Genomic DNA, 14,047 nt, shown 5'->3' on the forward strand with positions numbered 1-14,047 from the left:
GAACTCAGTGAGTCACTTTGTTGGTACTGCACAGTGCACACAATGCATTACAATATTAGCAGTAAACTGTACTTTGAGATTATCTACAGCAATTGTTCAATACTAGATTTGTTTTGGGGAATGGACCATTCTTAGCACATCTTGTTGTCTAAAATAATTATAAATTCAACCCACCTCCCCTTCACTTTGTCTCTCCTTTTGTTCTTTTACTCTTGACGTTTTTCTCTCTGTCTCTCTCTCTCAGTAATTTCCCTGCTCTCTGTTCTCAGTAGATGAGACTTCCTCTTTGTTCCTTGTCTCTCATCTCGAGGAGCTTCTCTGATAGGCTGTCTGCTATCCCAGGAAGGCGGGCAGTGAGTGGCGCTGCGATGCGATTGGTACAGTTCTGCCTTAAAGGCGATGAGGGAAGGGTCAGGGTTGGTGTGGAGCAGGGGGAGGGGCTAGGGGTCGTTGACCTTAAGGCCTTTGACCCTTCGATGCCCACAACCATGAAAGAGCTGCTGGAGCTGGGAGAGAAGGGCATGGAGTGTGCACAGAGGTAACACACACATACTTTATTGGTGCCTGGCTGTCAGTAGCCATCATTTCCATCCAGAGCACATACTATTTTTTTATTTCTCTCTCTCAGAGCACTGGAGGCTAGTCCTGCTCAGTGTGTGGTTCCCCGTGTGGAGGTGAGGCTGCTGTCCCCAGTCCTAGCACCAGAGAAGGTGGTGTGTGTGGGGATGAACTACCGGGACCACTGCCTGGAGCAGGATGCCCTTATCCCTAAAGAACCAATCATCTTCAGCAAGATCTTGCAACTTTGTCGATGGATTCTCTTCTCTGCTTCTCTCTGATTGGAGGAGGTGGACTGGTAGGTGGAGCTAGCCTTTGTGATTGGACGAAAGGGGAAACACATTAAGGTGAGTCTGACTGAACACAACTTGACAGACACAGGGGTTTCATGACAGACTCACCCACTCACCATTCTATATTTCTGTCAGGAAGAGGATGCTATGTCCTAGGTGGCAGGTTTCACCGTGGCCAACGATGTCAGCGCACGTGATTGGCAGATGAAACGCAACGGGAAGCAGTGGCTGCTGGGAAAAACCTTTGACAGCTTCTGTCCTCTCGGCCCCGCCTTAGTGACCACCTCTGCTGTGAAGGGTGAGAGAGGCAGGGAGGGAGGGAGAAACATGATGAGACAAAATGTGCAAAATGTTCTTACTTTGGCAGAGTGGTTGCTACAATGTATATGGGCCGTTCCACCAATTCGGTGCCTTTTGAGAAGTGTTCTTTTTTTATTTCACCTAATTCAGCGGGCAATTCAGTCACGTCGCGGACACCAACGCAGCCCTACTGGACGAGGTAAACACCTTTTTCTCATGCTTTGAGCACAACGACGAGCCCCTGAACAACGAGCGCTACGTACTTACGGTCTCCACAGAGGAGGTATGTAAGTCATTCAAATGTGTTAACCCTCGCAAGGCTGCCGTCCCAGACCAGCTGGCTGTTGTGTATTCTGAAACGTTCAATATCTCTCTAGCTCAGGCCGCTATCCCCAAATGCTTCAAGCTGTCCACTATCATCCCCGTGCCCAAGAAAGGGAAAGTAACTGAACTGAATAACTAACGACCCGTTACACTCACTTCTGTCATCATGAAGTGCTTCGAGGGGCTAGTCAAAGACCACATCACCTCCTCCCTCCCCTCCCCGACACACTCAACCCTCTCCAATTCGCCTACCGGAAAGTAACTGAACTGAATAACTAACGACCCGTTACACTGACTTCTGTCATCATGAAGTGCTTCGAGGGGCTAGTCAAAGACCACATCACCTCCTCCCTCCCCTCCCCGACACACTCAACCCTCTCCAATTCGCCTACCGTCCTGACAGCTCCATGGACGTCGCAATTGCCATTACACTGCACACTGACCTCACCCACCTGGACAAAAGGAATGCATATGTGAGGATGCTGTTCATCGAATACAGCTCGGCCTTCAATACCATAGTGCCCTCTAAGTTCACCTCAAAGCTCACGGCCCTAGGACTGAACTCCTCCCTATGCAGCTGAGTCCTGGACTTCCTGACGGCCGCCTTCAGGTGGTGAAGGTAGGCAAAATTACCTCCGACACTGATTCGCAACATGGGGGCCCCACAAGTGTGCGTCCTCAATCCCCTCCTGTACTCCATGTATACCCATGACTGCGTGGCCTCACGACAAATGGCCCTCTAGAGATGGACAGCGTCCCAGACCAGTCCGGACCTGTGGAACCACTCGTCGACAGCGGGCGCATCTGTCTGGTTGGGTGTCCAAGGGGCCAGGGCCGGTTGGCCCCAGGACGCACTCGAAGGGAGTGAGCCCCGTGGAGGAGTGAACAAGGGAGTTCTGGGCATGTTCTGCCCAGGGAAGAAACCTCGCCCACTCACCCTGCCGGTCCTGACAGTGGCAACAAAGAAACCTCCCCAGCTCCTGGTTCATGCACTCCACCTGCCCATTCGACTGAGGCCTATACCCGGATGTGAGGCTGGCCGTGGCCCCGATCTTCTCCAGGAAAGCCTTCCACACTCGGGAGGTGAATTGGGGGCCACGGTCTGAGACGATGCCCTCCGGAAGTCCATAATGCGGACCTCAGCGACCTGGAGAGCAGAAGGAAGACCAGTTAGTGGCAGAAAATGACATGATTTGGAGAACCGATCTACGACCACCAGGACTGTGGTGAAGCCGTCAGAACGTGGGAGGTCGGTGACAAAGTCAATGGACAGGTGTGACCAAGGTCGCTGAGGCACTGGGAGAGGAACTATTTTGCCTGCCGGGGCATTCCGAGGTGTCTTCGTTTGGGCACATACGGAACAGGAGAAGACATCAGTAGCCAAGGTGGGCCACCAGTATTTTTGTGAGAGAGAATGTAGGGTGCACGTAATACCCGAGTGCCCTGCCGTAAGGGTGGTGTGCGGCCAGGCCAGCAGGCAGTCACGGACCCTGGTGGGTACATACACGCGCCCCGGAGGGGCGTTGGCAGGCGCTGGGTCCTCCTGAGTCGCCAGGCGGATGTCTTCGTCCACATCCCAAATGACAGGTGCCACGATGAGAGACGGAGGCAGGATAGGACCCCCCCTCCGGTATGGTGCATCCTGGAGAGGGCGTCGGCTTTCACATTCTGGGATCCTGGGCGGTAGGACAGAATAAACTGAAAGCGAGTAAGAAATTGGGCCCACCTGGCTTTACGGGAGTTCATCCGTTTCGTTGCCCGTATGTGCTCCAAATTCTGGTGGTCAGTGAGAATCCGGAATGGATGGACTGCGTTCCTCCAGAGCGAGGACCACCGCCAACAGCTCCCTGTCTCCAACTCCATAGTTCCTCTCTGCGGGAGTAAGCTTTTTCGAGAAAAAGGCACAGGGATACATTTTCCCTGGCTTACCTTGCCGCTGGGAGAGGACCCCACCCATGCCCTCCTCAGATGCGTCCACCTCCAGGATGAAAGGGCGAGCTGGATCTGGGTGTTTTAGGAGGGGCGCTGTGGTGAACCTCCGCTTCAGCCTCTTGAAGGCACCGTCAGCCTCAGGGTTCCAGGCCAGCTTCTGAGACCCACCCTTAAGGAGAGAGGTGAGCGGGGCGGCTATGGAGCTGAAGGACCTGATGAAACGCCGGTAGAAATTTGCGAAGCCCAGGAAGCTCTGTAGGCCCTTGATGGTGGTGGGGACTGGCCATGACCTGACGGCGTCAGTCTTCGCTATTTCCATGATCACCCCCTGAGGACTGATCCTGTATCCCAGGAAGGAGATGGCCTGTTGGTGGAATTCACATTTCTCTCCGAGGCTGTGTTCACCAACAGGCTGTGTTCCCGGAGGCGGAGTAGGACCGCTCGGACGTTCCTGACGTGCTCCTCGAACGTAGCCGAGTAGATCAGGATATCGTCGATGTACACCACCACCTGTCTAATCAGCATTTCTTGGAACACGTAATTGACGAAGGACTGGAACACGGAAGGTGCGTTGGCGAGGCCGTAGGGCATGACGCAGTATTCATAGTGGCCTGAGGTAGTGCTGAATGCCGTCTTCCACTCGTCTCCTTCCTGGATTCGGATCAGGTTGTAGGCACTCCTCAGGTTTAACTTGGTAAAGTACCGGGCCCCTCGTAGCTGCTCGATGGCCGACGGAACCAGAGGGAGGGGGTACTGGTACTTGGTGGTGACTGCGTTCAACCCCCGGTAGTCAATGCACGGCCTCAGTCCTCCGGAGGCAGGAGAGGTAGAGCGTCTGATGAACCCCTGTTTTAGGGTCTCCACCACAAACTTCTCTCCATGGCCTCAGTCTCCGCTATGGAAATTGAGTAAATGTGACTCTTCAGGGGGTGTTGTCCCTCCAGCAGGTCAATGGCACAGTCCCAGGGCCTGTAAGGAGGGAGACATTTAGCCTTGGAGGCAGAGAAGACATCGGAGAGATCTGCGTACACACGTGGAATGTTGGGCTGGAGGGCGGACTCCGGAATCTACACTGACGTGGAACAACAAACCACCGGCAGGCAGGTCCTCCGGCATGATGGGGACCAGGCTGTGATCCTCTTGGTGATCCAATTGATGGTGGGGTTGTGTAGTCTGAGCCAGGGCAATCCCAAGACGATCCGGTGAAGGGGTGACGTGACAATGTGGAAGGACAGCTCCTTGTGGTGCTCCGGTAGTGTGGGAATGGTGATGGTGATGGGGAGAGTGACGTGCGTAATGGTGCCTGATCCAAGTAGTTTATTGTCCAGCGAGGTGACATGTAACGGAGAAGGCAGTGGTACGGTGGGCAACCCCCATTCAGAGACCAGCTCCCTATCGATAAGGTTCCCCGCTGATCCGGAATCTATCATTGCCGTGGAAAGCGAAGAGAAGGAAGAACCATTCACCGTTAGGGGAACAAAAAACAATGGTTTGGTGACAGGTGATGATGGAACACTGAACGGAATGCCGACGGGAGTCATACCGCCTAGATAGGGAGCCGCCAGGAGATCTGTGGTCCGTGGTGGTGTAGGGGATACTGCCCACCTTCATGGGTGAGGACTCGGAGGCAGGGTGGCTTCCATAGCTCAGATGGGGTAAGCGTCGAGGCTCCGGGTGGTGTTGGGAACGCCGTCGGTCTCTCAACATGTTGTCAAGATGAACGGACGTGGCGAGGAGGGTATCAAGGTCCATCTTGTCATCCCGAAATGCATGTTCCGTCGTGATGTCCTCCCGTAAGCCTCTCCTGAAGGCTGTGCGCAGAGCACGCTCATTCCAGTTGGAAGACGCCACCACCGTGCGAAAGCTCAGGGCATACTCGAACTCGGTCTCCTCTCCCTGTTGTAGCCGGAGGAGACGCTCACCCCCGTCCTTTCCCTCCGTGGGATGATCGAACACCGCCCTGAACCGATCGAGGAAGGTGGAGTAGGGAAGCGCCGCGGCCTCACCTCCTTCCCAGACAGCCATTGCCCAATCCAGCGCCTTTCCCTTCAGTAGCGAAATCACCAGCCCTATCCTGGCTTGATCCAATGGAGATGCCCCACGCTGATGCGCCAGATACAGTGAAACCTGTAGCAGGAAGCCTCTACTAGCCTCTCTAGCATAGCCCTCCAGCAGGGCGAGGGGTCCCTCAGACGTTGGTGATAGCACGGGAGGAGGTGGACTGGGTGCACTCGCTGCTCCCTGAGGTGGAACCGGAGCGATGGTCAGTTTATGCAGCATTTGGAGCACTTCCTGCATGGAGGCGTTCAGCTGGGCAATCTACTCATTTTGTGGAACGACCCATATGTGGTTTCGTTTCAAATGGCACCCTATTACCTTTAAAGTTAACTTCTATGGGCCCTGGTCAAAGGAAATAGGGTGCTATTTGGGACACAGACTATATCTCTGCATTTGTCATCAGACCCCCATAATCTGGGTATCCGCTGTCTGGTGAACGATGTTCCAGTCCAGAACAGCAACACTGACCAGCTGATCTTTAAGACTGAGCAAGTGGTTGCTTGGGTCTCAAAGTGAGTGATAGCAGTCACATGGTCATAAACAGTTATGACAACAAAGTTACACTGTCATGATAAAAACAATATTTGTGATAGCTATTGAGTAGTGTACAGTTGCTCTAACTATGATAACAAAGATTTGCATGTGTGTGTTCTCTCCTATGTTAGGTTTATGACGTTGTCTCCAGGTGACGTGTTTCCAACGGGGACTCCTCCAGGTGTGGGCGTGTTCAGGAACCCACCTGTCTTCCTCAAGGTCAGCATCACACAGTTATATAAAGACATTGGTTGTGTTCCAGGCCAACTACATAGCAGATGTTATAATGCCTCAACCAATGGTTGTGTGCCACTTCATCGACTGATTGCTATATCATAGGCGTTGTGAGATCTGACATGTGTCTGTAATGTAGTTAGCCTGGAACGAGACCGTCATGTTCAACTCCACATCCACCCCCAGCCCCTATAGGGCAAGGAACTTCACATAGATCTAAAGAAATCGGATAGGTATTATCAATATTGTCGTAGATCCACCTTGCCATCTGATAGGCTGGATACAAGTTTCACCACATTGTTTACACAAATCCAATTATTTATGTGTACTGTACACACCAGTTCCACAGGGTAGGGGCAAGGGGTTAATTTGGGATTGGGCACAAGAGTTACAAGTGTTGTCTGTTATGGTCCTCAGTGCTTGACTTGGGCAGGAGCTCACCGGAGCTGAGTACCGGCACCTAAAATGTTCTACTGCTTGAGCTCCTGTTCCTCTTATAGAATATTAGCTCAAAAGTATTGTGGAGCTCCTGCACCTAAATATAAACAGTACCAGCACCCAAAATGAGTTCCGGAACCTATTTCAGTCCAAGTCAAGCAATGGTGGTCCTGTCTTGTGAAAGGCATAATGAAGTGTTCCTGTGTGTGTGTGTGTGTGTGTGTTTGTGTTTCAGAGACGTGACGTGGTTGAGGGTCAGATAGACCAGCTGGGGGTCATACGCAACAATGTTGTCTGACCTATGACCCCTGACGCAGCCAGCCCATTGGACAGCTCTCTCTTCAATCAACCAATCATTATGATTGATTGATTCAGCTCTCTTTTGGACCGAAGTGGCATTATTCTAGTGTACTGTAAATCAGGTCTCAACTCATGTTGCATATACAGTGGGGAAAAAAAGTATTTAGTCAGCCACCAATTGTGCAAGTTCTCCCACTTAAAAAGATGAGAGAGGCCTGTAATTTTCATCATAGGTATACGTCAACTATGACAGACAAAATGAGGAAAAAAAATCCAGAAAATCACATTGTAGGATTTTTTATGAATTTATTTGCAAATTATGGTGGAAAATAAGTATTTGGTCAATAACAAAAGTTTCTCAATACTTTGTTATATACCCTTTGTTGGCAATGACACAGGTCAAACGTTTTCTGTAAGTCTTCACAAGGTTTTCACACACTGTTGCTGGTATTTTGGTCCATTCCTCCATGCAGATCTCCTCTAGAGCAGTGATGTTTTGGGGCTGTCGCTGGGCAACACAGACTTTCAACTCCCTCCAAAGATTTTCTATGGGGTTGAGATCTGGAGACTGGCTAGGCCACTCCAGGACCTTGAAATGCTTCTTACGAAGCCACTCCTTCGTTGCCCGGGCGGTGTGTTTGGGATCATTGTCATGCTGAAAGACCCAGCCACGTTTCATCTTCAATGCCCTTGCTGATGGAAGGAGGTTTTCACTAAAAATCTCACGATACATGGCCCCATTCATTCTTTCCTTTACATGGATCAGTCGTCCTGGTCCCTTTGCAGAAAAACAGCCCCAAAGCATGATGTTTCCACCCCCATGCTTCACAGTAGGTATGGTGTTCTTTGGATGCAACTCAGCATTCTTTGTCCTCCAAACATGACGAGTTGAGTTTTTACCAAAAGGTTATATTTTGGTTTCATCTGACCATATGACATTCTCCCAATCCTCTTCTGGATCATCCAAATGCACTCTAGCAAACTTCAGACGGGCCTGGACATGTACTGGCTTAAGCAGGGGGACATGTCTGGCACTGCAGGATTTGAGTCCCTGGCGGCGTAGTGTGTTACTGATGGTAGGCTTTGTTACTTTGGTCCCAGCTCTCTGCAGGTCATTCACTAGGTCCCCCCGTGTGGTTCTGGGATTTTTGCTCACCGTTCTTGTGATCATTTTGACCCCACGGGGTGAGATCTTGCGTGGAGCCCCAGATCGAGGGAGATTATCAGTGGTCTTGTATGTCTTCCATTTCCTAATAATTGCTCCCACAGTTGATTTCTTCAAACCAAGCTGCTTACCTATTGCAGATTCAGTCTTCCCAGCCTGGTGCAGGTCTACAATTTCGTTTCTGGTGTCCTTTGACAGCTCTTTGGTCTTGGCCATAGTGGAGTTTGGAGTGTGACTGTTTGAGGTTGTGGACAGGTGTCTTTTATACTGATAACAAGTTCAAACAGGTGCCATTAATACAGGTAACGAGTGGAGGACAGAGGAGCCTCTTAAAGAAGAAGTTACAGGTCTGTGAGAGCCAGTAATCTTGCTTGTTTGTAGGTGACCAAATACTTATTTTCCACCATAATTTGCAAATAAATTCATTAAAAATCCTACAATGTGATTCTTTTTTTTTTTTTTTCTCAATTTGTCTGTCATAGTTGACGTGTACCTATGATGAAAATTACAGGCCTCTCTCATATTTTTAAGTGGGAGAACTTGCACAATTGGTGGCTGACTAAATACTTTTTTCCCCCACTGTATTTTGTGGAATTTCTGTAGATTCGACTAGATTACTTTTATAAATTCAAGCTCTTTATTGTATGTTCTGTGATCATTCTTATACAAAATATCTATTGTCATTCTATAATACCACTCACATGGTTAAATGCGTGATGAGTCTTCACAGAAGTCTCCGTCCCAATGGCACCCTATAACCTACATAGTGCACTACTTTTGACCACAGACCAAAAGTCAAAAGTAGTGCACTATATAGGGAATAGGATGCCATTTTGGACGCATTCAGTGTCATAAAGAATATATTTTTACCCAGACAATTACATGAATCAGGACTTCCATTAATAATTATGATAAATATTCATGGGAGTTATTATGACTCATATACAGTGAGGGAAAAAAGTATTTGATCCCCTGCTGATTTTGTACGTTTGCCCACTGACAAAGAAATTATCAGTCTATAATTTCAATGGTAGGTTTATTTGAACAGTGAGAGACAGAATAACAACAACAAAAATCCAGAAAAACACATGTAAAAAATGTCATACATTGATTAGCATTTTAATGAGGGAAATAAGTATTTTACGTTTCTTGTAGTTGGCCACCAGGTTTGCACACATCTCAGGAGGGATTTTGTCCCACTCCTCTTTGCAGATCTTCTCCAAGTCAATAAGGTTTTCTATGGGATTAAGGTCTGGAGACTGGCTAGGCCACTCCAGGACCTTAATGTGCTTCTTCTTGAGCCACTCCTTTGTTGCCTTGGCCGTGTGTTTTGGGTCATTGTCATGCTGGAATACCCATCCACAACCCATTTTCAATGCCCTGGCTGAAAAACACCCCCAAAGCATAATGTTTCCACCTCCATGTTTGACGGTGGGGATGGTGTTCTTGGGGTCATAGGCAGCATTCCTCCTCCTCCAAACACGGCGAGTTGAGTTGATGCCAAAGAGCTCCATTTTGGTCTCATCTGACCACAACACTTTCACCCAGTTCTCCTCTGAATCATTTAGATGTTCATTGGCAAACTTCAGATGGGCATGTATATGTGCTTTCTTGAGCAGGGGGACCTTGCGGGCGCTGCAGGATTTCAGTCCTTCACGGCGTAGTGTGTTACCAATTGTTTTCTTGGTGACTATGGTCCCAGCTGCCTTGAGATCATTGACAAGATCCTCCCGTGTAGTTCTGGGTTGATTCCTCACCATTCTCATAATCATTGCAACTCCACGAGGTGAGATCTTGCATGGAGCCCCAGGCCGAGGGAGATTGACAGTTATTTAGTGTTTCTTCCATTTGCGAATAATCGCGCCAACTGTTGTCACCTTCTCACCAAGCTGCTTGGCGATGGTCTTGTAGCCAATTCCAGCCTTGTGTAGGTCTACAATCTTGTCCTGACATCCTTGGAGAGCTCTTTGGTCTTGGCCATGGTGGAGAGTTTGGAATCTGATTGATTGATTGCTTCTGTGGACAGGTGTCTTTTATACAGGTAACAAACTGAGATTAGGAGCACTCCCTTTAAGAGTGTGCTCCTAATCTCAGCTCGTTACCTGTATAAAAGACACCTGGGAGCCAGAAATCTTTCTGATTGAGAGGGGGTCAAATACTTATTTCCCTCATTAAAATGTGAATCAATTTATAACATTTTTGACATGCGTTCTTCTGGATTATTTTGTTGTTATTCTGTCTCTCACTTCAAATAAACCTACCATTAAAATTATAGACTAATCATTTCTTTGTCAGTGGGCAAACGTACAAAATCAGCAGGGGATCAAATACTTTTTTCCCTCAATGTAATTGTCATATTTTCCGTAGCAACACCTAGATGATATTCATATAGATATACAATAGATATACTCAGTGGTCAGTTTATTAGGTGCACCCATCTACACTGAACAGAAAAACGCAACATGCAACAATTTCAAAGATTTTGCTGAATTAAAGTTAATATAAGTCAATTGAAATACATTCATTATGCCCTAATCTATGGATTTCATATGACTGGGAATACAGATATGTAACTGTTTGTCACAGATACCTTTAAAAATATTGGATATTGGCGGGAACTGGAACACGCTGTTGTACACGTCGATCCAGAGCATCCCAAACATGCTCAATGGGTGACATGTCTGGTGAGTATGCAGGCCATGGAAGAACTGGGACATTTTCAGCTTCCAGGAATTGTGTACATGTCCTTGTGACATGGGGCCGTGCATTATCATGCTGAAACATGAGGTGATGGCGTCGGATGAATGGCACAACAATGGGTCTCAGGATCTCGTCACGGTGTCTCTGTGCATTCAATTTGCCATCGATAAAATGTTTGTTGTCCGCAGCTTATGACTGCCCATACCATAACCCCACGCCACTCCTCTGTTCACAAAGTTGACATCAGCAAACCGCTCGCCCACTCGACGCCATACGTCTGCCATCTGCCCGGTACAGTTGAAACCGGGATTCATCCGTAAAGAGCACACTTCTCCAGCGTGCCAGTGACCATTGAAGGTGAGCATTTGCCCACTGAAGTCGGTAATGATGCCAAACTGCAGTCAGGTCAAGACCCTGGTGAGGATGACAAGTACACAGATGAGCTTCCCTGAGACGGTTTCTGACAGTTTGTGCAGAAATTATTTGGTTGTGCAAGCCCACAGTTTCATCAGCTGTCCGGGTGGCTAGTCTCAGACGATCCCACAGGTGAAGAAGCCAGATGTGGAGGCCCTGGGCTGGCGTGGTTACACGTGGTCTGCGGTTGTGAGGCCGGTTGGACGTACTGCCAAATTCTCTAAAACGACGTTGGAGGCGGCTTATGGTAGAGAAATGCACATTTAATATTCTCTGGCAACAGCTCTGGTGGACATTCCTGCAGTCAGCATTGCCAATTGCATGCTCCCTCAAAACTTGAGACATCTGTGGCATTGTGTTGTGTGACTGCACATTTTAGTGGCCTTTTATTGTCCCCAGCACAAGGTGCCCCTGTGTAATGATAATGCTGTTCAATCAGCTTCTTGATATGCCACACATATCAGGTGGATGGATTATCTTGGCAAAGGAGAAATGCTCACTAACAGGGATGTAAACAAATTTGTGCACGCAATTTGAGAGAAATAAGCTTTTTGTGTGTATGGAACATTTCTGGGATCTTTTATTTCAGCTCATGAAACCAACACTTTATATGATGCGTTTATATTTTTGTTCAGTGTAGTACCGGGTCGAACCCCCCTTTACCTCCAGGACAGCCTGAATTATTCGGGGCATGGATTCTACTTTATATAGCAAGACACAGCCACGTGATTCACGGTCTGTAGGAGCGAACCATTTAATACTTAATAAACTGACAACTGAGTGTATATGAAGCTAGACGTGGGTGCAGATAAGAGTCCAGTGTGTGCAGGAATAGCAGCCACTTACCATGCCCACTGTGAGGCTGTGTGACAGTGTGTGACATAGAGAAAGGCCAAGCAGCTGGCAAGGTATTGGTCCCTCTGTGTAGCTCAGTTGGTAGAGCATGGCTCTTGCAACGCCAGGGTTGTGGGTTCGATTCCCACGGGGGGCCAGAATGAAAATGTATGCACTCACTAACTGTAAGTCGCTCTGGATAAGAGCGTCTGCTAAATGACTAAAATGTAAATGTATTGCTCTGAGTCAGCTGTTGTGGGCAGCTCATCTGCTCTGTATGGAGATGGTGGCTTTGGTCTCCATGATTCAAATCAGACAAATATTAAATATTTGGGTCCACTGCAGTTCAATGCTTTACTGTAGATACAAATTATGTATTGGAAATGCTTTGTCTGGCAGTTACGTTATGCCTGGTTAGTCACAGCAACACACAGTGGCCTCTCCTGCAGCGCTTACATTTTACATTTACATTTTAAATTTTAGTCATTTAGCAGACGCTCTTATCCAGAGCGACTTACAGTTAGTGAATGCATAGATGTTTTTTTGTTTGTTTTGTTTTTTTGTCATACTGGCACCCCGTGGGAAACGAACCCACATCCCTGCAGGTCAAACCCTCCCCTACCTTGGACGACGCTGGACCAATTGTGCGCCGCCCAGGGGTCTCCCGGTCGCGGCCGGCTGCGACAGAGCCTGGCTTACACAAACGCAAGTGTTTACTGTGTCAAACACACCCCAGAGATACACACTCAATCTAAATGCAAAGTGTGAGAGACAGAAAGAGAGAGCTGAAGGCTATTGATTATTCAAGGGCAACAGAGGTAAAATGCACAGCCAGCCTGTCACACATACTTGGTGTGACTAGTCCACTTCTCTGATTTCAAATGCTGCCATTTGTTCAGACCACCACAAGATGCCAGTAGTGTGTCATATAAGAAAGGTCTTCTGACATTGACACTTCTCGGTATCTTTTCTCTGCAATGTCTTGAAATAGCTTGCGTGCCAAACTGCACACTATATTTTTGCCTTACAAGATAACTGATTTTACTTATTTCCATCTGTTAAAATGTTTTTCATGCACATATTGTCTGCTACAGTGTGTAATGGTGAATTATTTGACCTCAACTCTCATCTTCCCACTGCCTAGAACATCCATAATGATAGAAATGCACTGTCTAGAACAGCCATGATGATAGAAATACACTGCCTAGAACAGCCATGATGATAGAAATACACTGTCTAGAACAGCCATGATAGAAATTCACTGTCTAGAACAGCCATGATGATAGAAATACACTGCCTAGAACAGCCATGATGATAGAAATACACTGCCTAGAACATCCATGATGATAGAAATACACTGTCTAGAACAGCCATGATGATAGAAATACACTGCCTAGAACAGCCATGATAGAAATACACTGCCTAGAACATCCATGATGATAGAAATACACTGTCTAGAACAGCCATGATAGAAATTCACTGTCTAGAACAGCCATGATGATAGAAATACACTGCCTAGAACAGCCATGATGATAGAAATACACTGCCTAGAACATCCATGATGATAGAAATACACTGTCTAGAACAGCCATGATAGAAATTCACTGTCTAGAACAGCCATGATGATAGAAATACACTGCCTAGAACAGCCATGATGATAGAAATACACTGTCTAGAACAGCCATGATGATAGAAATACACTGTCTAGAACAGCCATGATGATAGAAATACACTGCCTAGAACAGCCATGATGATAGAAATACACTGCCTAGAACAGCCATGATGATAGAAAGACACTATCTAGAAGAACAGCCATGATAGAAATAGGCTACACTGCCTAGAACAGGGTTCCCCAACCAAACCGAATTTGGCCCACGGGGGGCTTTATTTGGCCCATGTTTTCTGAGCCAAAAAATATATATATTTTTTGAATTTTCATTGTTGGACAATTATTTATTTTTTT

At 47.7% G+C, this 14,047-nt stretch overlaps 1 protein-coding gene across 1 annotated transcript; it reads left to right on the plus strand.

Moving 5' to 3' along the window:
* Positions 1-272: 272 nt before the first annotated feature.
* On the plus strand, positions 273-7,116 carry fahd2a (fumarylacetoacetate hydrolase domain containing 2A; the record flags this gene model as incomplete). Its single annotated transcript, XM_084180356.1, is given in 10 exon segments — positions 273-538; positions 629-796; positions 798-840; positions 843-857; positions 861-905; positions 987-1,004; positions 1,008-1,149; positions 5,869-5,977; positions 6,131-6,218; positions 6,907-7,116. Coding segments are annotated over 10 exon segments (957 nt in total). The 3' UTR covers positions 6,970-7,116.
* Between the last annotated feature and the right edge of the window lie 6,931 nt (positions 7,117-14,047).

Source organism: Coregonus lavaretus, assembly GCF_964263955.1.
Source record: "Coregonus lavaretus genome assembly, chromosome: 17".
Classification (NCBI taxonomy): domain Eukaryota; kingdom Metazoa; phylum Chordata; class Actinopteri; order Salmoniformes; family Salmonidae; genus Coregonus; species Coregonus lavaretus.